The sequence below is a fragment of the Lissotriton helveticus genome, chromosome 4_2 (genome assembly GCF_964261635.1).
Source record: "Lissotriton helveticus chromosome 4_2, aLisHel1.1, whole genome shotgun sequence".
NCBI classification, from domain to species: Eukaryota; Metazoa; Chordata; class Amphibia; order Caudata; family Salamandridae; genus Lissotriton; species Lissotriton helveticus.
Window position 1 is genome coordinate 94,872,468 of NC_136064.1, and position 22,930 is coordinate 94,895,397.

The 22,930-nt window shown below is 48.1% G+C and overlaps 1 protein-coding gene across 6 annotated transcripts in view; it reads left to right on the forward strand.

The window, feature by feature from the left end:
• DLG3 (discs large MAGUK scaffold protein 3) overlaps positions 1-22,930 on the forward strand; it is a 1,928,515-nt gene that overhangs the window by 1,772,629 nt on the left and 132,956 nt on the right. For 4 of the 6 annotated variants that reach the window (XM_078640191.1, XM_078640193.1, XM_078640195.1 and 1 more), the window contains one exon: positions 7,346-7,445. The exons of the other annotated variants lie outside the window; for them this stretch is intronic. In XM_078640191.1, the coding sequence (XP_078496317.1) occupies positions 7,346-7,445 (100 nt within the window). The remainder of the gene's footprint in view (positions 1-7,345; positions 7,446-22,930) is intronic. 6 annotated transcript variants of the gene reach the window in all.

Sequence of the window (22,930 nt, forward strand, 5' to 3'; positions counted from 1 at the left end):
AATGGACATACTGGTTCCCCCCAACTACCACATCACTAGACTAGACAGGGTTGGTCAAAAAGGTGGTGGTGTCGCATGCATACACAGGAGTAACCTCTCTGTCCTGAAAGTAACCTCCCCTTCCCTACCCTCCCCAACCTCCTATGAATACATCTGCCTCGATATTATCAGTGAGGGCAAACCGATATGCACTCTGCACGGCATTTACCACCCACCAGGGGATAACCGTACCTTCTCGCAACAAATCATGGATTTGATTTCAACCAATTCCGGTCGACAAATCACACAAATATACCTTGGTGACTTCAACCTCCATTGGAACGATCATAATGACGCGGTGGTAAATAGTCTTAAAAATTTCCTCAACGCCCTTGACCTCACCCAAATATGTGACAGCCCGACCCACGAGAAAGGCTCTATCCTTGACCTTATCATCTCCAAAGAAGACTCTATCCAACTTGAATCTATCCAAACCTGTGACTGGTCAGATCATCATTTTGGCACATTCTTCATCAAGGAAAAAGTCAAATTTAACCCAGTTCAATCCTTTAAGCCCAAAGTCTGGAAAAGAGACCTGAAAAAACTCAATCCAAACTCTCTACCCCCCCAACAGCTGCAACCTCCTACTTCCTCCTACCGGCGTCACGGATGTCCAAGCTTTGACTGATCACTATCTCAACGCTATGACCTCAATAGTTAATGAAGCTGCACCTATGCAGCTAAAAAGAGCCTCCACAAAAATGTCCAATCCCTGGTACGACGGGAGTCTCAATGACGATAGACGGGCTATGCGAATGGCAGAGCGTACCTGGAGATCAGCTCCCTCCGCACTGCACCTAAAAGCACTGAAGAAAAAGAGAAATGCCTACTTCAGGAAAATAAAACGGTCTAAATCAGATTTTTTCAGCCGTCAGCTCGACCAAGCCAAAAATCGTCCGAGAAAGCTGTTTGAGCTAATCAGAACACAATCCAAGGAACAACCCCAACCACTCAGCACTGTTGACAAAGCACCCTCCTGTGAAGACTTCGCCTCTTTCTTTATCCAAAAAACCGATAACATAAAGAACGATCTCCTCATTGACGCAAGTCTTTACTCCAAACCCCATTGGACAGCACCCACTGAACCAAAAAACAATGCCACATGGTCATCCTTTGCCACCTATTCGGAAGAAGAAATTGGTAGACTGCTCAGCACTGTGAAACCAGCCAATCACCTCACGGACCCCCTTCCTGCTAACGCTGTCAAAGACCTTACCCCGTCGCTCCTCCCACTCTGGACTAAAATTATTAACAGTTCACTTCAACAAGGGACCATCCCCGACGCCCTTAAAGTTGGACAAGTCACACCTCTACTAAAGAAACCTACAGCCGACCCCTCTGATCTAAATAATTACAGTCCCATTACCAATATTCCGACTCTAGCCAAACTGTTGGAAAAATGCGCACAAGTACAATTGACTAAACACATTAATCAGTTTGATCTACTTAACCCTCATCAATCAGGCTTCAGAGCAGATCACAGTACAGAAACTGCTATGACTCACATAATTGACGCCCTTCAAATCCTAGATCAAAATGATACCTGCCTCCTCATCCTTCTTGATCTCTCGTCTGCATTCGACACCGTCAAACATGAGAATTTACTCGAACTATTAAACACAAGAATGGGTCTATCTGGAACTGTGCTCAAATGGTTCACGTCCTTTCTACACAACAGATCGCAGAAATTCAAGAGTAACAACTTGATGTCTTCGCCAATACCTGTATCGCTAGGCGTCCCACAAGGATCCTCCCTTTCCCCAACTTTGTTTAACCTAGTTATGGAGCCTCTCACCACCTTGCTAGAAGCATTCAATGTTCACTTCCACATGTACGCCGATGACACCCAACTGTATCTCAAATTACAATCACCCAAAGACATTATGCTCTTGAATTCTACGATCAGTAGCACCCAATCCTGGCTGGCCGCTAATCATCTCAAACTCAATGCTCTTAAAACAGAGTTCCTCTTGATCTCACCTCCCGCGAAGATCACTACCGGTCAAATCTGGCTTAAACACCTAACGGCACTCAATGTTCAGCCCACCATCGTGGACTCAGCAAAATCTTTAGGCATAACACTTGACACCAACCTCAACATGCAGGAACACATCAACAAAACAACTAAGGGTGCGAACTATCAGATCAATACCCTAAGGAAACTCAAACCCTTCCTTCTAGCCAAAGATTTCCAAACTGCGGTACAAGCACTAGTCATCCCTCGAATAGATTACGGCAGCATCGCCCTCTGCGGTCTCCCCCTAACTACTACGGCACCCATAAGAGCTTCTCTAAACGCAGCAGCGAGACTCATCACTGGATCAAAAAAACTCACACATTTCCCCTGACCTGAAATCGCTGAACTGGCTGCCTTTTGAAGCCAGAATACACTTGAAAATCGCCTGCATGACGCACAAGGCTGTCCACCTGAGCTCACCCGGATACCTCGCTCAGAAGCTGACTATTTCTGGAGGCTCCAGAAACACTAGAGGCACAAACAATCTTTTGCTAAAGCCCCAGAAATTCCGCAAGGAAAAAACCTATAAACGCTCCTTCTCAGGAATGGCACCCAGGATCTGGAACTCACTCCCCCCTGAAACCAGGCTCATCTCCTCCACCATACTTTTTAAGAAAGAAGTAAAGGCTATCCTCATGGCTAAATACACTTGAATTATCACTAGGGAAGATTTTTACAAACGCTGAACCATCCTGTTCTACTGATCTTTTGCATTTTTGTATGATTCGTGTTATTGACATACCTGATTGTTTACGCTACCACCTATTTTTATTTGTATCACCTTTGATGTATCTATCTGACTACGCTACTGCATTTACCCTCCGCACCCCAATTGTTATTTACTCACATGCTGTACCCTTCGTATGTAAAGCGCTCTGATATCTGCAAAGATCTTGTTCGCGCTATATAAAACTTTCAAAATAAATAAAATGATGCCACCAGCCACACTATGGAGGCATTGCTGTGGAAACTCTCTTCCATATCCATTTTGGGTAACAGGCCAGTGCCTTCACATCGAGAGGCGATGCAGCCGTGGGGCCACCAGCCACACTACGGAGGCATTGCTGTGGAAACTGCCTTCCATATCCTTTTTGGGTAACAGGCCCAGTGCCTTCACATCGAGAGGCGATGCAGCCGTGGTGCCACCAGCCACACGATGGAGGCATTGCTGTGGAAACTCTCTTCCATATCCATTTTGGGTAACAGGCCCAGTGCCTTCACATCGAGAGGCGATACAGCCGTGGTGCCACCAGCCACACGATGGAGGCATTGCTGTGGAAACTGTCTTCCATATCCATTTTGGGTATCAGGCCCAGTGCCTTCACATCGAGAGGCGATGCGGCGCTGTGGGTGGAGCAGCATGGTGCCACCAGCCACACTTTGGAGGCATTGCTATGGAAACTCTCTTCCATATCCATTTTGGGTAACAGGCCCAGTGCCTTCACATCGAGAGGCGATGCAGCCGTGGTGCCACCAGCCACACGATGGAGGCATTGCTGTGGAAACTGCCTTCCATATCCTTTTTGGGTAACAGGCCCAGTGCCTTCACATCGAGAGGCGATACAGCCGTGGTGCCACCAGCCACACGATGGAGGCATTGCTGTGGAAACTCTTCCATATCCATTTTGGGTAACAGGCCCAGTGCCTTCACATCGAGAGGCGATGCAGCCGTGGTGCCACCAGCCACACGATGGAGGCATTGCTGTGGAAACTGCCTTCCATATCCTTTTTGGGTAACAGGCCCAGTGCCTTCACATCGAGAGGCGATGCAGCCGTGGTGCCACCAGCCACACGATGGAGGCATGGCTATGGAAACTCTCTTCCATATCCATTTTGGGTAACAGGCCCAGTGCCTTCACATCGAGAGGCGATGCAGCCGTGGGGCCACCAGCCACACGATGGAGGCATTGCTGTGGAAACTGCCTTCCATATCCTTTTTGGGTAACAGGCCCAGTGCCTTCACATCGAGAGGCGATGCAGCCGTGGGGCCACCAGCCACACTACGGAGGCATTGCTGTGGAAACTGCCTTCCATATCCTTTTTGGGTAACCGGCCCAGTGCCTTCACATCGAGAGGCGATGCAGCCGTGGTGCCACCAGCCACACGATGGAGACATTGCTGTGGAAACTGCCTTCCATATCCTTTTTGGGTAACCGGCCCAGTGCCTTCACATCGAGAGGCGATGCAGCCGTGGTGCCACCAGCCACACGATGGAGGCATTGCTGTAGAAACTGCCTTCCATATCCTTTTTGGGTAACCGGCCCAGTGCCTTCACATCGAGAGGCGATGCAGCCGTGGTGCCACCAGCCACACGATGGAGGCATTGCTGTGGAAACTGCCTTCCATATCCTTTTTGGGTAACCGGCCCAGTGCCTTCACATCGAGAGGCGATGCAGCCGTGGTGCCACCAGCCACACTACGGAGGCATTGCTGTGGAAACTCTCTTCCATATCCATTTTGGGTAACCGGCCCAGTGCCTTCACATCGAGAGGCGATGCAGCCGTGGTGCCACCAGCCACACGATGGAGGCATTGCTGTAGAAACTGCCTTCCATATCCTTTTTGGGTAACCGGCCCAGTGCCTTCACATCGAGAGGCGATGCAGCCGTGGTGCCACCAGCCACACGATGGAGGCATTGCTGTGGAAACTGCCTTCCATATCCTTTTTGGCTAACAGTGTTTAAAACGTGAGGAAGTGTCTGTCAGTGGTGTACCACGACTCTCAACCTGTTTGCAGTTTTAATTTTGCCCGATCCATCCCTTCTCCTTTGTTACTCCAAACTTCTGTTTAAGAATATAAAGAATATCCAGTTATAGAAACGGAAACGTTATTTATCATTCAAATTCCAGAGTAAATGGGTACACCAAATTTCTTTTAGGATTGTTTATTCGTCATTTAAAAATGAACTGCTAACTGAATTTGCAGAGCATGTTGTGATAGTCAAGCTTCCAGCATTCTTTGCAGGAGCAGAGTGCCTTTCCTTTTCACATTAAAGTCGGTGCCGTTGGCACCATTTTGCTTTGTTATTCGTGGTACAAGATGTTGAAAATGTATTCATTTTCTCAGCCATGTGTATTTTATCGTGTTCATTGACAAACTCAGAAAATGTTGGAAATCCGAATCCTGCTTTCTGTGCAAAAATTCTTTAAAGGTAACTCTCCAAATGTATATGTTTTGGAATCCTGTGCCTAAGTGGAGATATTCTACTGTTTATGAATACAGAGAACATGCCCATGGCGGAGAATAAGGAGTCCAAGGAACCCCTCACATTTTTTAAACTATTTAACTGTTTGAATAATAAAAACCATAGCACGGAGGATGGTTCATCTTTCGCTCATGTTGACGAGTTAAGTAAACAAATGCTATTATCTGCAAAATGTTCCCAGGGAAAATCTTCAATTTAAGTCATTCTAAGATCTGACCCTTAAAAATATTTTGTTATCGATTCCATCGCTTGTCAGATATTTACTGGGCTTCTCTCCCTGGCCACATTTGCTTAAAAGCACACAATGCAGACCATGATTCATTCTGATGCATTCAAGACAACGTTTGTTGTGTGGACTCCCACGGAGTCATTACTTGAAGCTGAGGACCCCCAGCCTAAGTCATTTCCGTGATTTGAACCTCAAAACAAAACACAGAGTATACAACAAAAAATGCTCAAATATTGGAAAACAAAATAATTCACAATCAAATAAAGTTTTCAAATGTTCATATTTGCTTCTTTATTGTATATACTTAATTTTACTTTATTAATGCTACTTTTAATATTTAATTTTGTAAAACAGTCTCGGGTCTTGTGGATCCCCTGGTGTCCTCGGACTACAGGTTAAGAACCACTGATTTAAGAGCGAAAACTTTACTACGATTATTAGGAGCTCCTCTTACTGAAATCTTTGTAGGTGTTTTCTGATCTTCTTCTTGGACAAACACTATTTAGGATCAAAGTACATTTTCTTCCATACTTGAGAGACTGGTCAAGGACCTCCAGTAGTGCTGCATAGTACTTACCGTAGTTCGCCGTGCTCCGTTATTAAACCGATTTCTAACGTTTTGAGAATATTCCAATAGACCCCAATACGGATAATGGTTTCTTGGAAACTGTTTTCTACTCTTCTTATTTTTCAGTAAGCAAATGTAATTTACACTTTGCTCCTGTCGGTATACACAGCTTACATACCTTACTTACTCACAAGTTTAAAGTATGATTTTTTTATGGAACAGATTTTCATAAAGATAAGCGCTTTAGTGAATAAAGGCAATGCTATGCCGATTTTTAAAGCAAATTCTTCTTTGTTTGTGTGAGTCCTGCTTTTCATTGTTATCTCTAAGGATTACGGAAAACTACACACCGGTAAGTAATGTTTGCTTATTTGAGGCAGTGTTCTTTGGAGATTTCTGTTCAGTTTCTCACAGTAAGTAGGATATTCCTATTGTATTCTTTTTTTTTTTTTTTTTTTTTTGTATTCTTTTTGTTCGTTGCCTCTTTGTTGGTATCCAGTAATTCGTTTGCTCCCTCCCAAATGCTGGACAGACTTGCACTACCTACAACGTCATATATTGTTTTCATGGAGTGAACGGTTTCCAGCCAGCTTTGTTGCCCTTGTATACGTTTTTGTTTGAGCTCCAGGAATTCCCTTTTTCTTAGCAGATTGTTTCTCTAGCTGAAACAAACGTCAGTCACTTGTGACTCCTGCACATCCCCCAGAAACTGCCTTAGCGGGTTCTACTTGGGACTCGTTAGATGCTTTTAAGACGTAACCACATTCAACTTGTTGGTAATGTGATCGAATAGCCGATGTCTAAGGATTTTGGGTTTTTAAAGTGCTAATTTATGTGAACCGTTTATTCTAGTTTGAATGTTTCTCTTCTCAGGACCCCTATGCTTCCTCATCACCAATGACAGGGCTGTACTGAGTAAAACATATAGGATAGTCAACTTTATTGTGAACTTTGCTTATGGAAACAGATGCTGTCCGTTTATGCATTTTAAGCTGCTCTGAAGTCTGAATTGTGATCTCACTCGTAGAAAGTGTTACACTAATGCTGTTTTGGCACATACCTGTGTTTTCCGATAGATGTTCTCCATGAGAAAATGCATCCAGCACCCTAAAACATTCTGAGACCAGCGCTGCTTTTGCATCCCAGTTTTCATTTTGCCTCCACAAGTCTGCATAAGGCTGTCATCACTTATCTTCATTTTAATTTTTCATGCATGCTTTTAAAATCCATTGTTCTTGTTTTTTTTGTTTCTCCATTTCCTTCCCTACCATCTCCATGTGTCATCAGTCGATCAGGTCAAGACGTAAAAAGAGTTTCCGCCTCTCTCGAAAGTTTCCGTTTTACAAGAGCAAAGACAACCTTGTCCGAGATGGCAATGGACAGGACCGTAAGTAATGTCTGGTCAAAAAGGATGGGCCAAAACCCTTTCTTAATTATGAACTCTTGTGCACCTTTTTTCTGTCCACTTGCTGCCTACGTGTAGTTAGAGGCTATGGGGTGAGTAGCATGCCATCATCCCACCTACACACCTTTCCTTTTCCAGTGGCACTACAGCCACCATTTTGTGTAGAAGCAGCTTGTCTTTCAGTAGCAGCCTCTCAAGAGGCTTCTCATGTTGCCAAGTCTTAGCAGCTTTAAGCCAAGCAGCAGGGTAATCTGAAATCATGTTTGCAGCATTAAAAGGTGCATGTAGGATACTGCATATTTGTGCTCACTCTGCCCTAAACGTTCAAAACAGCACGGAACGTTCCTCTTTCTTTTCCACATCACAGTGGTTTGGTCTTAAATTGTCACAGGGTGAGCAGTGCTTTGTTTTTCTGCTGGCAATTGGTCTGCATTCAGTCAGGTCTTAGACTCCATGTGGAATATGGAAACTCAGTTCAGCAATCAATTTCATGTTTAAACAGCACCTCTTCACAAGTTACAGCTGGCACAAATCGGGCGGGGGGAGCATAAGGGGAGGTTGTAGAGTAAAAAAAAAAAGCACCTTCACGGCCGCCTTTGTCGTGACTCCTCTTCCTGACGAGTCCAAGGACTGATGCACACAGGCTCCCCTAAGCCAATCGCAGCGCTACTGTCACAATGACAGCAGCGTAGTGAGTGGTCTATGCGCCATGGTTCAGCACTCGGACGGGGACTTGAGCCTGTGCATGTTCACCAGGCTGTGCAATACAGCTGGGTGGAGAACATGCTAAGTGCGCATGACTGTTTGGCTGGGCCAAGACTGCCCCAAAACCATCATGCATACTTGGAAAGTAACCCAGCCACTCCTCCCCCTGCTCTGTGAGCAGCCTAGCCCCCACCCCACCCACAAAACTGCCTCAGTAAGGAAAAATAAAGTAACATCATGTTATCATTTTGTTTTTCCGTTTTTTGCACTGCTAAAAAGCAGTGGGGTGACGCTTCTCCGCCTTAGATGAGAACAGCTGCTGCTCTTCCCTTTAACATACTTTTAAGAGACAAAGTGGTCTTTTCCTACAAATAATAGCAACACACATTTGACTGAGAAGCCCAATATACAACGTCTCCGAAAAATAAAGTAAAACAGGAAATGATGCATATAGGCATTGCTTAGGAGCAACCCGGCATGTTTAACTGAATCCAAGGGTATCTTTGTCCTCCTTACGCATCAGAATTGTCGTGAAGTTCCTTTGGATGTGAAGGTCATGTAGGAATCCAATCAAACCAGTTGTACCTCTTCCAACGGAGTAGGATTACTTTAATGAAGTCAATGACTAAAATCAACATAGAACAACGAGTAACTAACTTGTCCATTTAATATTGTTCCATTTACACAAACATTACAATAAAATGTCTGTCTGATTTCTCTACTTCAGAGAAGAGTTAACTAGGAGAATAGGGCACATAATTCAATTGAGTTGCACAGAGCCCCAATCGATTAGTTTGACATTTTTTAAGTCCAAGTCTGTGCAGCAGTATTTTTCAGAAGTGTGACTGATAATCGGCTTGTGCAGTTGCACTCATTTTGGAGAGTGGGCTTTTTTTCTTTCAGGCATGAGTAGCTGCTTTCCCTGTTTTTTTCTGTGCAGGGTACAGTTTAGCTTTTAGATAAAAAACACAGGATACTATATGTGCAGTTTTGAGAATGTGAAACCAGTGTGTACAGATTTACCAATAACTATTTTGATTTAGGCTTTCCTTAATTTTAGCTACACTGCTACAACTGCTCTGCTTATGGAAATATATGGAGTTTACACATCTGTGTTGCCTGGTATTTGGTCTGTTGATGTGTACGTCTTTCACATCTCTGTATTCTGTGTCAGTAAATTGCGTAGCCAGTTCTTCATTTTCCCACGCCAGCTATTATTCAGATGCCCACTCACAGTAGATCCCTCCATTGTTTTCCGAGGAACGTGAATGGCTTGCTAGACTGTATCAAACGAACAGCAGTCCTCAAATGCGCCCAACGCCATGCACCGGACGTGCTCCTCCTTCAAGAGACACACCGCTTGGCACCTCACTGCTCCTTTCTCGCCTGATACGGGTTCGACAGGGTGTGGCGCTCCAGTTTCGCACTGGGCTCTCTGGGGTGGCCATACTAACCCGGAGAGGTCTTCCCTTCACCCCAGTACACGTGACGACTGACACGCAGGGCCGCTATGTCGCCATGTCCGGTAGGCTTGAAGCACAGGTCCTCAACCTACTATCAACATACATTCCTCCAGCCACGGTTCCCTCTACTCTCCATCACCTTACGGAGGTAATCTCCGCTCTGCCCCAGGGTCAGAAAATAATTGGGGGAGACCAACTCAGTTATGCAGCCGTCCCTTGATACAACGGGTGGCCCATCCTCATCACGCCTAGCCTGTTCCAAAAGGCTATCGGACTGGTCAACTGCCCTTGGTCTGTGTGACGCCTGGAGGATTTGGAATCCCCCAGGGAAACTGTACACACACACTTCCACTGCCCACCATACCCACTCCTGCATCGATTTGATCCTCCTGCCTACCACCGATTGCCAACAGGTCTTTGGCGTCTATTCTCACCCGTGGAATCTCAGATCACTCTGCCATTTCCCTCCGCTTGGGAGGTACCGCTGATGGAGTGCCTACAGTTTGGCGGCTAAACGCGCCGTTCTTGCCAGACACGGAGATCAAGGATACGCTTGCAGTAGAATTGAGGCACTATTTTCTTGCCAACCAAGATTCGTCCCTTCTCCGGGCACACTGTGGGAGGCCGGTAAGGCCACCTTACGTGGTGTGGCCAGAGGTTTGGTCCACGCGAAACTGGCGGCGCAGACTGCTCACCTGACCAAGCTTGAGCACAGGCAACACGGCTGAAATTGACCCCTGTAGACCCAGATGACACTCATCCCGCCAGACAGCTTGCGGCAATCCGGGAAGAGATCCGCCAGATCTCCCTAGACTCTGCCAAGATGCTGTGGTGCTCCTCTGTGGCTCGTGTCTATGGGTGGGGCGACAAGAATGGAAAGCTGCTTCACAACTTGGTCTCCTACCCCAAGGCTAACAGAATTATCCCCGAAATCTGTGACACTGCATGTACCTGCCATTGCACTTCGCAGGCTATTGCCCAAGCCTTTGCAGGTTACTATCCCCGGGGCCTCTTTGGTTGACCAGCTGGAATGAGCGGAGGTCCAGCTACCCTGCCTTGCTCAGGCCAAATCGACAGACCTTGACCTTCCCTTTACAACAGAGGAGATACATGGGGCTATCTCCCTATTGCACTCTGGGAAGAGACCAGGACCAGATGGCTTCCCGCAGGAATACTTCGCGATATATCGAGACTTGCTGGTACCCCACTTGGTTGACCTCTTCCGCATTTGGCTGAGAAGGGCTCCCTCCGCTCAGAGATTGATGTGGCCACTGTTCTGGTCATTCCAAAGACCCAGCCACCTTCTCTTTTCTGTGCGGACTACCGTCCGAATTCTCTCATTAACACAGAAATGAAAATCATCGCCACTGCCCTGGCTCAACGTCTTCGTCCCTTGTTACATTAATTGATCCACCGTATCAATATGGGTTTCTGCCTGCGCGTGGTATTCGGCACTGCATACGATGTCTCCACCTTGCCCTGGCCCATCGCCATCTACTCACTCTGTACCTGGCCCTGCTACTCGTTGAATTTGAGAAGGCCTTTGACACGGTTGATTGGAGCTACTTGGAGGACGTTCTCATCACGATGGGTTTCGGCCCCCATTTCAGACACCTCATTCGTGTCCTGTACTCCAACCCCAAAGCAATAGTCCTGACCAACAGTGCCTTCTTGGAGGAGTTTCCAATCCGAAGAGGCACATGCGTCAGGGGTGCCCTCTCTCGCTGTTCTTATTCTTGGGATGGAGCTCCTGGCCTGCCTCATACGTAATGATCCCCAAGTCCAAGGATGGTCCTGGAACCCCCACCAGGTGGATAAAATTGCCCTATATGCGGACGATGTCCTACTTTTCTTGGCCGACCCGGAGAGCTCCGGCCCACGCTGTCTGGAGGTGCTCTAGGCCTTTGAGAATGTCTCGGGCCTGTGGCTCAATCTGGCGAAGTCCACTCTGATCCCCCTCCATCCCTCGAGGGCCTGCTTTGACTGGCAATCTAATATCCCCTTACGGGGACAATATTTTAAATATCTTGGGATCTGGGTGACTCTGCTTCCGGAGCTGGAATGGGCTCTCAGCCTTACACCCCTCTAACGAAAGCCACAACCGACCTTAAGCGTTGGTAGTCCCTCCCACTTAACCCCTTTGGAAGAGGGACACTTTTTAAAATGATGATTCTCCCCCGTTTTCTATACATTATTCAAAATATCACCTTTAACCTTCCGGGTAGTTGGTTCAGTGTATTTGATGGGGTAATTATCAGGTTACGGGTACTACTTGGCCACCAGACTCCTTGTCGTCCACAATTGTGGAGTGGAAATGTGGAAATGTGGAGTAGTGTGGCTCACTGGTTAGAGGCGGCAGGCCTGAGAGCAGAAGTCAGCCGGGGACCAGGGTTCAATTCCCGACGTGGCAGGGTCGTGGACCTTGGTCAGCGGACTCGATAATTCTCGCTTCGGTGCTTACTCTAATCAGGGGTTCCACTCGGCAACTCTGGGCATTAGCTTGCCTAATCTCCACAACGGCCCCACCAATTCCGGGGATGCCTGGCTCCACCTTGGGGACTCCCAGCAAGGGACCATCCCACAGGGAAAGCCAGGACGGGTTCCCCAGAGTTATACAGCGCCGGGACGCCCCATTGCTGGGGCAGCTGTGTGCTTTACAAGTATACTACACACATACACACACACACAATTGGTTCGCTGGAGGCTGGTCTGACCTGGCTTATCGGACTGAGCTCAGAACTATTGACTTCCCGCAAATCCAAGCCTACTTTTATGAGGCCCCCATTCCACAAATAATTCCACCTATCACCAGAGCAGTTCGAACTGCCTGGCCCTCTGCCCTGTGCTATACGAGATGGGACAAGAGGCTTACCCAACATATGCCTCTGTGGTATGGCACATGGCTGCGTGAAGCATCAACCCTTCAGGGTTTTTGGCAGTGGGATCGGGTCGGGATTTCGCTCCTTGGGGACATTTGGGTGGGAGATCACGTCAGGGCCTTCTCCCATCTGCAGCAGCGTCACTCCCTTCACACCACCCAATTTTATAAGTATCTGCAACTCACACCCTCACTATGCATGTTCCACTCACTTCCTGAGTTCAGTCCGCTAGAAGCCCAGGTCATGATGGGAATCTTGGGCAGAGGGGGGTTGTCGCAGATCTACCGCTCCCTCATGAACAATGGCCCTACTCCCTTAGCCACGCTGCGAACCCTCTGGGTGGATTGGTTGGGTCCCCTAGAGGAAGCAGACTGGCGAGACGCCCTTATGGCTCCCAAAACTCTGACGACATAATCTAAGTTATGTCTCATCCAACTTTTATTACCTTCACACGGCATATCTCACCCCTGCGCGAACTTTGCTGATACTTACCTGGGCGACCTGGGAGTACCGGGGGAGAGCCAGGGAGCAGCGCTCTTCTCCCGTCGTGGGCAGCAGCCTTCCAGCGCCATTCTGACCCTCACAGCCCTACGAGGACCGGGGACTACATCCCCCAGCGGCCCCACTGCGACCGAAAGTCGCGCACGCCCAGTCCCGCCCCCGGAGGTGCTCTTAGTGCACCGAGAGCCCCCGCGTCGCGGGACGCGAGCGGGACTGCGCCGGGCTAAGGGCGGGCCCTCTGTGGCCCTCAGAGGCCTGAGGAGGCCGGGACGGGCCACCCCACTTTGTTCCATCACAGAGGGAGGTATCGTGCTTCAATATTATTTGATTTTTTCTTTAGCATTTCTTTAAACCATTATTAACACGATGTCTATATGGGAAGAACTCAACGCCCTGTGTGGTACAAAGTACGTCCCTGATTCTATAACCTCCCCAACTGGGGATTCTTTTTGTCTCAAACCAAATGGCCCTGCTGATATAGCGTACAACCAAGTTAATGCTGCGCCCCATGGTTCCTACAATAGATGGAAGCATGACATCGAAACTAACTTTGGGAACAATACAAGTAAACAAATACTGTGCACCAATGTTATACCATCACCTGCTAATCCAATAGCATTTATCGAGGACCCGGCCGCGGACAAACTGGAGGATCTTCTTTTGTCTCTAAATACGACTTTATTGGCCAAAATTGAGCAACTGCTGGTTGCTACCATCTCTCCCTTGGTCACAAAAATGAATGATTTAGGGGGAAGGCTGACCAATATTGAGTCAGTAATAAGAAAGCACTCGCTTCCAGCTACTATTATGGCCACATGCGTCTGCCCTAAACCTACCATCGCCCCCGAAATGTATAAATCTGGCAATGGTGCCACCCAAATACAGCCATCATGCACACCTACTCTAATAGGCCCCAAAGTATTTGTCAAACCTGCACCAAAAACCCATACAGTGGCTAGATCCGCCTTGGCAAGAATGCCACATATCAACCTGCCCCCTGAGGCCGCCCCGTATGTGTCTGTCCTGTCTGGGGTCCCTGCCCTCACCCAGGGAACACGCGAATCCCAGCAGGATCTGCTAAATAAAGCCATCTTTTGGCTAAACAAGAATAGACCCTTGCCACCGGGGCTAGACGGGGGTATCTTGAGTGTCAGGAGGGTGGGATGGTTAGGGTCGCTGCCCAAATGCACTGCTGGGGATCTGGTACTAATTAAATTTAAAAAACACCAATGTTGCCCCCTTTTTACGAGTTTGTACCCCCAAAGAAAGACAAGGCACAATTTGCATTTGGGATCTGTATGATTTTTACCCGAGCTCCCCTCACACTACATAGGACTAACTTCTAAGCTTTTAATGGTAACTGAATCTTGCACAATAATTGTTGAATGATGGTTTTTTACTGTTTACTGTGTCTATGAAATGAATTGTCTACGGTATTTTTTATTTATTCCTGTATTGTTTATGCTTTTATGATTTTTAATCTAAAAATCGAATAAAGCTTATTTGACTCTGACCCCTGCGTGCTAACACGGGGCAGGACTGTGCCCCTCCCCAGAATGTACATGATGTGGCCATTTTGGTTGTGTGTGGAATCAGAGCTTACACAAACTCTGGGGTGGCAGGTCCCTCATGATCCTATACGTCTTCTCTTGGAAGTATTTGATGGCCTGGACGGCTCTAGAGCCGACAAACGCTTCTTGGGCACTACGGTGGCCAAGCGAGATATCGCAGAGGCCTGGACCCAGGCCAAACCCCCTACCATACATAAGTGGGACGGGGGGGTGGCTGGTGCGCGGCCCAAGAGGAACCCCTCTTCGAGGCCAGGGGATGTCCTGAAAAAGTATGGGGCAAGTAGCCTAATCTACTGTTGTCAGTTGTTTGATTTTTCTCCTATATCGCGACATCGTTTTTCACATGAGGTGGCTTGATCAAGGGCCTTACATTTAGGCTGGGTCTCCTGTTGTCTGCCGGTGATGCACTTTGATTTATTGTGCTATCACATGCTGTCCTTGTATGTTTTGTTTTTTTCAAATGCAAATAAATTTGATTATCAAAAAAATATATATATATTGGCGTAGCTCCAGCTTCACGAATTTCATTTTGATCCACGTTTGCTTTTCTTGGATAGACCATGGGTTGAAAATATTTCATTGGAAATGTAATTTCACTTGACCAAAGATCATTTGGTGTTTTAGAACTCTTATAATTGAATATTCCTTTTAGAAAAAATATGGAGCTCCTGGAAAGAGTACAGAAATCAATAATGATGCGCTCGAACAGCAGTGTAGATTGATCAGGGGAGGGATTACTGTGGAAATTTGAAGCGATACTGTGAAGTGCTAATATTATGGGGCTGTACTTTGTTAATATGCTCAACTCTCCTTGCCCTGTTCAAGTAATGTACTTCTGTTCTGATGCTATCAATCATGATTTCTGAGCAACTGTTTATTCAAAAGATGTTTAAAAACACAAACATTTGAACATTCCTTAATCAACAGTTGAACCTTCTGCCACACTAACCAGTACAGGAAAATAAGATCTCAATGCCTTGGGCGAAATGTTGAGTGGAACACAGATATGAGGTTGCAGTCACTCTGTAAAATATATGCCATCCATGTGTATAATTCCGTTGCCTGCCTGACCACAATGCTGGCTCCACCTCCCTGCTGGGCGACTGTCACCTCTGTCCCTGATACTGAGAGGAAGAAGGAAGCCAGGAAAGCCCCAGTGCTCCAGCAACACCCAGAACTGGTTTAGACCGGGCTCAGGGCCCACTTGCACAAAGACTTCAAAGGACTTCAAAGACTTTTAGGGGTATAAGAGAAGGACCCCTGACAACAGAAAAGTTAGATTCTACAATCAAGAGGAACCTCTGCTGGAATAAGGACTGCTGGAGAACTGAAGGAAGATTGCCTTGCTGTGTGCTCTAAGGGCTGACCTGTTCTGCTGTTCAACTGAAAGCTGAGAAGAAGAAAAGGGACTTTGCTGTGTGCTGTGACCCTGCCTGCTTGACCTACAAAGACTTTGCTGTGTCTGCTTACTGAATCTCCAAGGGCCTGAGAAGAGCTGGCCTCCTGTTCCTGGAACCCAGGGCTAAAAGGTTCCTAAAACATCCTCAAGACGCTGTGCTGATCGTGCTGTTTTGCCTGGAGCGTGCTTGGTGATCCACTGCTGAGCGTGGACAGGGGTCGGTGTGCTCATCGGCACATTCCCAGCGAGGGTCGGAGGTCAGTGGTGCCTCCCCTCGTGAGTCCTGCTCTAGAGCGGTTGTGTGGCCGAGAGGGCGGTCTTGCCGTGACCTGCGCCCTCAATAAACAACTGCCGCCTGTTCACCGCCGCTGCCCGGGGCCAGAAACCCCCTTGGAAATTTGCTGTCCCGATCGGGGGAAACATCCTTTACCACGCGGTTTTCACTCCGCAAGACTTTAACAACGTGCCCATTACAACGCAAGTCGTAACCACGACTTGTGCTGGAGGGCGCTAGAGGATTAAGAATAGTATATTTACTATTCCAACACCTTCCCTAGTGTCCATGGGGACTGGTGTTAGAATAGTAAATTATACTATTCTCAATCCGCGCCCCCAACGCAAGTCGTGGTAACGACTTGCGTTGTAAGGGACGCGTTGTTAAAGCACGCGTTGTGACGGTACGCGTCGTACCGTCATACATCCCCCCGATCGGAGCTGCGGGGCCGAAGAACGAAGCCGCTGCGCTCCCATTGGTTGAGGGAGCCGAGCCCCCCTCACTTTCGCCGCGACTGGATTGGCCCCGGCGCTGCAGCGTCATCGTTGTTGCCGCGCTGTGGTTGGCTGGCGAAAGGAGCGTCATCACAGGCCTACCCCGGGAGCCGCACTGCCATTGGCTGACTCCTGGGTACTGGTGGAGGCTCGACTGAAGTGCCGCGACCGGATTGGCCCGCAGCCTTGGAGCCGCCGAGAAGCCGTGACCGAAGCAAACCCAGCGAGGAGCCGACAGCCGAGTCAGCCGTCCGACCCGTCCTCGTCGAGGGAGTCCGAGTGTGTCCCGTACCCCTGGCCGGTCGTCCCCCGAGGTGTGCTGCACCAACTCCCCCGCCGCTCGTTGGATTGTCGAGAGCGGGCGGGAGAGCAGAGGGGACCGGCCGGGGCTGAGAACGAGTGTGCTCTGTTCGGCGCGGTGCGCCTGAGGTCATCGGGGGTGCAAGGCTGTGCGAAGCGGCCCAAAAGGAGTCCCCAGCATAATCGGTGAGGCGCGCTTGCAGCGCTTGGGGCCCCTGGCTTTGTGGGCTGATTCTTTTTGATAGTTTACCTGCTGGCATTGCTTGGTTTGCTCGTTTTTAGAGCCAATTGGACATAAATCAGTGGCATTACTTTTAGATGCTGATTTAAGAGACTTGAGACAATTTATGATATAAAAACTTCCTACTGACAACTGCAACCATTAAGATTAAGTGCAACATATTCTTGAAGAAGTGATTATCGTGCAACTGTTTTATTTTTCTGCTGAAACTAGATAAAGATATATTTTTATAAATATACTTACCTGTGTGGTCTCAGTTTGTGGTGGATGGGGGGTCATTGTTTGTGTTAAGTGCAACTATTATACACATTGCCTTAGGGATAGGCCTGTCTGCTCGTGCCAAGCTACCTAGAGGGTGAGCAGGGGTTATCTACTGTGTGTAATTCTTCACCCTGACTAGATGCAAGGGTCCCTACTTGGGATAAGGTACTTACCTCTGCCAATTAGAGACCCCCAGATCTAACATCTAGGAACCCCTAAAACTTGTGGTCCATGAGAATGTACGCGCTTCCTGGACATAATGGCTCCTGCTTTACTTTAGAAGCCCGGGCCTGGCACCAAATGAGTCCACTACAAGAATGCCTTTCTACTCAGTGGTCACAATCGGAGGGTCAATGCGATGATCTAATGCTGGTAAGCACAATCGCTCATCCTTCTTAGTAGTGGAACAGCTACAATCTATTGCAGTCGAGGTCCTTCCTAGACTCGGTTCTACAAGCCGCCATCACCAAGCTGGCTGGAAGGCACTTCTCAACCACATGGCCATACAATCAGTGTGAGCTCCTCATAATCTGTCTAGAGTTCCTTGCTATACATCTTGTCCTTAAAGCCTTCCTTCCCCTCATTCAGAGCAAGATAGCGCTAGTCAACATAGACAAACATGACAGCTGTGTATTACCGCCAGAAACAGTGTTTCACTCACTCTCTGTCCCTGTCACGATTGTTACAAAAGACATGGCATTAAACACTCCAACACCTTCTGGGGTGGACAACAACTTGGCCGACTTAGTTAGCAGAACCCAAGTTCATGAGTGGGAACTCCACCAGCAAGTTCTTCTCCCGTGCTTTCAGTGCTGAAGCACTCCACACACAGACATATTTGCCACATTCAAACGCAAAATGAGCATTGTCCATGGGCAATGCACTGTGGCCAAAAGGATCAGGGATCTATGCTCACGCTTTTCTGCCTCTCCCACTGTATCCATTGGTTGTCTGGCAGATGCAGCAAACCTCTCAGACTCCTCATCGTAGCCCCCCACCTGGGCCAGACCGCACAGGTACTCAACACTCCTCCAGGTGTCAGTCAGCCCCCACAAAAAGCTCCTCAACAAGCTGGACCTTCTCGAAGGGCCAAATAATACATCCAGACCCCCAACAGCTCAATCTAGTCGGATGGCACCTGAGGTACTCTAGTTCAGTTACCTATGTCTTCCTCAAGAATGTATGAGCATCTTACAAGAGTCCCGCAGGCCTACCACACAAGCCTGGTATGCAGCAAAGTGGAAAAGATGTGTCCATTATTACATCCCCAAACATCTGGAACCCCTAAAACTTGTGGTCCATGAGATTGTCTTCTACGTGCTTCTCCTGCAAAAGTGAGGTCTCCCTTACACCTCTATGTATCCGTTTAAGAGCCAGAGCCACTGGCATGCAAAACAAGGTACATTCCTCTCTTTTCAGCTTACCAGTAGTTAGTCTTCATGGAGGGCCTAAGGTAATCGCTCCTAGAGTTCCCCGTGCACCGATCTGGAATCTCAGTATAGGTCTCACTAGACTTCTGGGATCTCCTTTTAAGCCTTTGCACTCTTGCCCACTCCAGCTCCTTTCCTGGTAGGTAGCTTTTCTTGTGGCCATAATATCTCTTAACGATAGTTGGGTGCTGCAAGCCCTCACTGAACAAGAACCCTTCATTCTGGTACTTAAACATCTAGTGGTACTATGGAATTACCCTAAGTTCCTTTCCAAGGTGTTTCCCCTTTTCACCTCAAACCATAGCAGTCCCAGGCTTTTTCACAGTCTCTTCCAGACTCCATAGCAGAAAGAGCCCTCCACACTCGAGTGCTACACTCAGGACCAAGCCAAGACGCCATCATCTTGGCAGTTGGAAGTTTTCTTCTGAAGATCCAGACTTGGTGTACCATGAGGACAAAGTGGTGCTGAGATGGTCTTGCCTTTTTTTCCTAAAGATTTGGAAAGAATTCACCAGAATGTGGAAATATATTTTTCAGTCTTCGAAGGAAGCTCTTAACCTTATTTGACTGAAGTAAGTCTCCACAACATGGATCTTTCCGTGCCCCTTTGATTGTTCTTAGAAATAACTGCCTTTCGTGAGTCCGATAATCTTTCATGGTGTTTGGTTATCTTATCCCAGGCCTAAAAATGGTGAGGACTGGTATTACCACAGGGGCCTTTTCTAATGTCGCTGGCTTCTGCAGCAGAACAAAATGCGCAACAGCTTTGAGCCTTCATATTCACCCTCCTGAGTGAAACTCTCATCAGTGGCTTCCCCCAATGCATGTACCCATTGTAGAGACTTGTGCTTTGTTATTACTAAGGAGTTCATCTAGCAAAGCTGTACAGCCTTGGGCAAGAAACTCTTATGCACCCTGTTTGCTGCATTGTTGGTCTGGCTTGTGCTGTTGACCCACACTCCCAGGGCCATCATTGGGAATGAATACAAGCATGTCATTCATGAAAAATTACTTTCTGGTGGATCCCAGAAGTTTTAACCCTTGCTTTCTCCCTTCACAGCATCAGCGTAAAGCATATGCAGTGCTCAAACCACACATGGTTAAAAATCAAACCTGAAATGAGCTTGGGCCTTGGTATGGTGCCGGCCTGAGCTAGTTGGGGTGCTCGGGCCTCCTCAGAAGCTTGTTCACGGGCCCATCACCCAGCTGTGCTGACCGCCTTGAAATGTGAAACGAAACTCTAACGGTTGATGGATCGGCCATTTCCAAACTAGGAGGGAGAGCGCATTTTAGATGTCTCAGACAATGTTTTGTTTTCTACTGTGTTTGAAGTCCTACTCTGAAACAGACCCGGCTTTGCCTCCGCGCTCCAGCCTTCAGCACCCCGGATTATGAAGAAAGTGCAGGCATCTTGTGGCCATGGGGTCCTTTTTAATGCCCTAAACAACAATGTACTTATAAATGCTAAGGCGTGTGGGTAATGTCTGCAGAAATGTGGGTTGTAAGCAGGGCTTTAGGTGGGATAAAAATCTGGGGGTCTCAAAGGGGCGTGGTCAATGTAATTAGGGGCGTGGCTTAAAACACAAGCTAAAAAGCTGTGTTTAGCACAGTGTGCCGCCCTACTTATATTTTGCTGTTCCTGTCATTGCGTCCAGATATGATACAAGTCACGTCATACCTACAAGTCAGAACTATTGGCTTTGTCAATGGTTGCTAGTTGCATAAGATAAATAAGCACCAACTATGCCTTGTATATAATATTGAAAAAAACTTCCACTTAAAGACCTGGTGACACCACGACAATGTTGCTTCTCCTGAGTTTCAAAAAGAGAAAGGAAATCCAGAGGGAAAATGACCCTTTAAACGATTTCTCTTCCCCTACAAGGTTCACCACGCACACATCCATGTGCCGCTGTCACTGCAGTCCGCTTGTGCCAGGGCACAAAACGGAGCCCGATAGAGACCCGTTTCGAGGACCCCTGTAAAAAACTGCCGGTGCTACCCGGCCCACTTGAAGCCCTGGTTGTAAGGCGCTGTTGTTTGTGACTTAACGGAGCTGGTCCGATTTGGAAAATGTATAAGAACAATCTTTAATAAATTAAAGCTTTAAACAACCTCAGATAGCAAATGTAAATGCAACTGCCATGGCAAACACTCATGCGAAGTCAAGTCAAGTTAAGATTTGTATAGCGCACTACTCACCCAGAGGGTCTCAAGGCGCTTGAGGGAGGGGGGTACGTTACTTATCAAATATCCAAGTTTTGAGTTGTTTTCTAAAGGCGTGGTGGTTCTGTGTAAGGCAGAGGTGGGTGGGGAGGGAATTCCAGGTTTTGGCCGCTAAGAAGAAGAAAGATCTTCCTCCCATGGTGGATCTTTGGATGCGTGGAATCGCGGCGAGGGCTTGATTGGACGATCGTAGTTGGCGGGTGGGGGTGTAAAAGGTCAGGCGTGTGAGGTATTTGGGTCCTAGGTCGTAGAGGGCTTTGTGTGCGTGGGTGAGGAGACGGAACGTTATTCTCTTGTTGACGGGGAGCCAGTGGAGGTCTCTCAAGTGACCAGATATGTGATTGTGGTGGGGAATGTCTAGGATGAGTCTGGCGGATGCCTTCTGAATGCGTTGGAGTTTTCTCTGTAATTTAGCTGTGGTTCCGGCGTAGAGGGTGTTTCCGTAGTCCAGTCGGCTAGTGACAAGTGCTTGGGTGACCGTCTTTCTTGTTTCGGTGGGGATCCAGCGGAAGATCTTTTTGAGCATACGTAGGATGTTAAAGCATGATGATGAGATGGCGTTGACTTGTTTGGTCATCGAGAGGGAGGAGTCCAGGATGAAGCCCAGGTTGCGTGCGTGGTCCGTTGGTTTGGGTGCACTGCCCAGGGCCGGTGGCCACCATGAGTCGTCCCAAGCAGAGGGGGATGATCCTAGGATGAGGACTTCCGTCTTGTCTGAGTTCAGTTTTAGACGGCTGTTCTTCATCCACTCGGCTACGTCTTTCATCCCTTCGTGTAGGTTGGTTTTGGCGGTGTTTGGGTCTTTAGTGAGGGAGAGGATCAGCTGGGTGTCGTCTGCGTAGGAGATGATGTTGAGGTTGTGTTGGCGCGCGATGGATGCGAGGGGGCTCATGTAGACGTTGAAGAGGGTGGGGCTAAGTGATGATCCTTGTGGTACGCCGCAGATGACTTCAGTGGCCTCTGATTTGAAAGGGGGGAGGCGGACTCTCTGGGTTCTTCCGGCGAGGAACGAGATGATCCAGTCCAATGCTTTTCCTTATATCCCGACGTTGCTGAGGCGTTGAATAAGGGTGCTATGACAGACCGTGTCGAACGCTGCGGAGAGGTCCAGTAGGATGAGGGCAGCTGTTTCTCCGTTGTCAAGTAGTGTTCGAATGTCGTCTGTGGCTGCAATGAGGGCGGTCTCGGTGCTGTGTTTGGCTCAGAAGCTGGACTATGATGGGTCGAGGGAGCCGTTAGACTCGAGGAAGGCGGCGAGCTGACTGTTGACGGTTTTCTCAATGACTTTGGCAGGGAATGGGAGGAGCGAAATGGGGCGGTAGTTCCTAAGTTCGGTGGGGTCTGCTGTGGGTTTCTCTAAGTTCGGTGGGGTCTGCTGTGGGTTTCTTCAGGAGGGCGCTGAGTTCGGCATGCTTCCAGCTTTCCGGGAAGGTAGCGGTGTTGAGGGAGCAGTTGATGATATCTCGGAGATGGGGTGCGATGATGGAGTCGGCTTTGTTGAAGATGTGGTGGGGGCATGGGTCGGTTGGCGATCCGGAGTGGATGGAGTTCATAAAGCTGATGGTGTCTTCAGTGCTGATTGGGTTCCAGGCGCAAAGGTTGGTGGTGGGGGGCTTCGATTCTAAAGTAAGGAGGGTGGACTGGTCGCCGAAGCTGTTATGTATGTCAGCGATTTTGCTGTGGAAGAACGAGGCTAGAGAGTCGCAAAGGTCTTGAGAGGGAG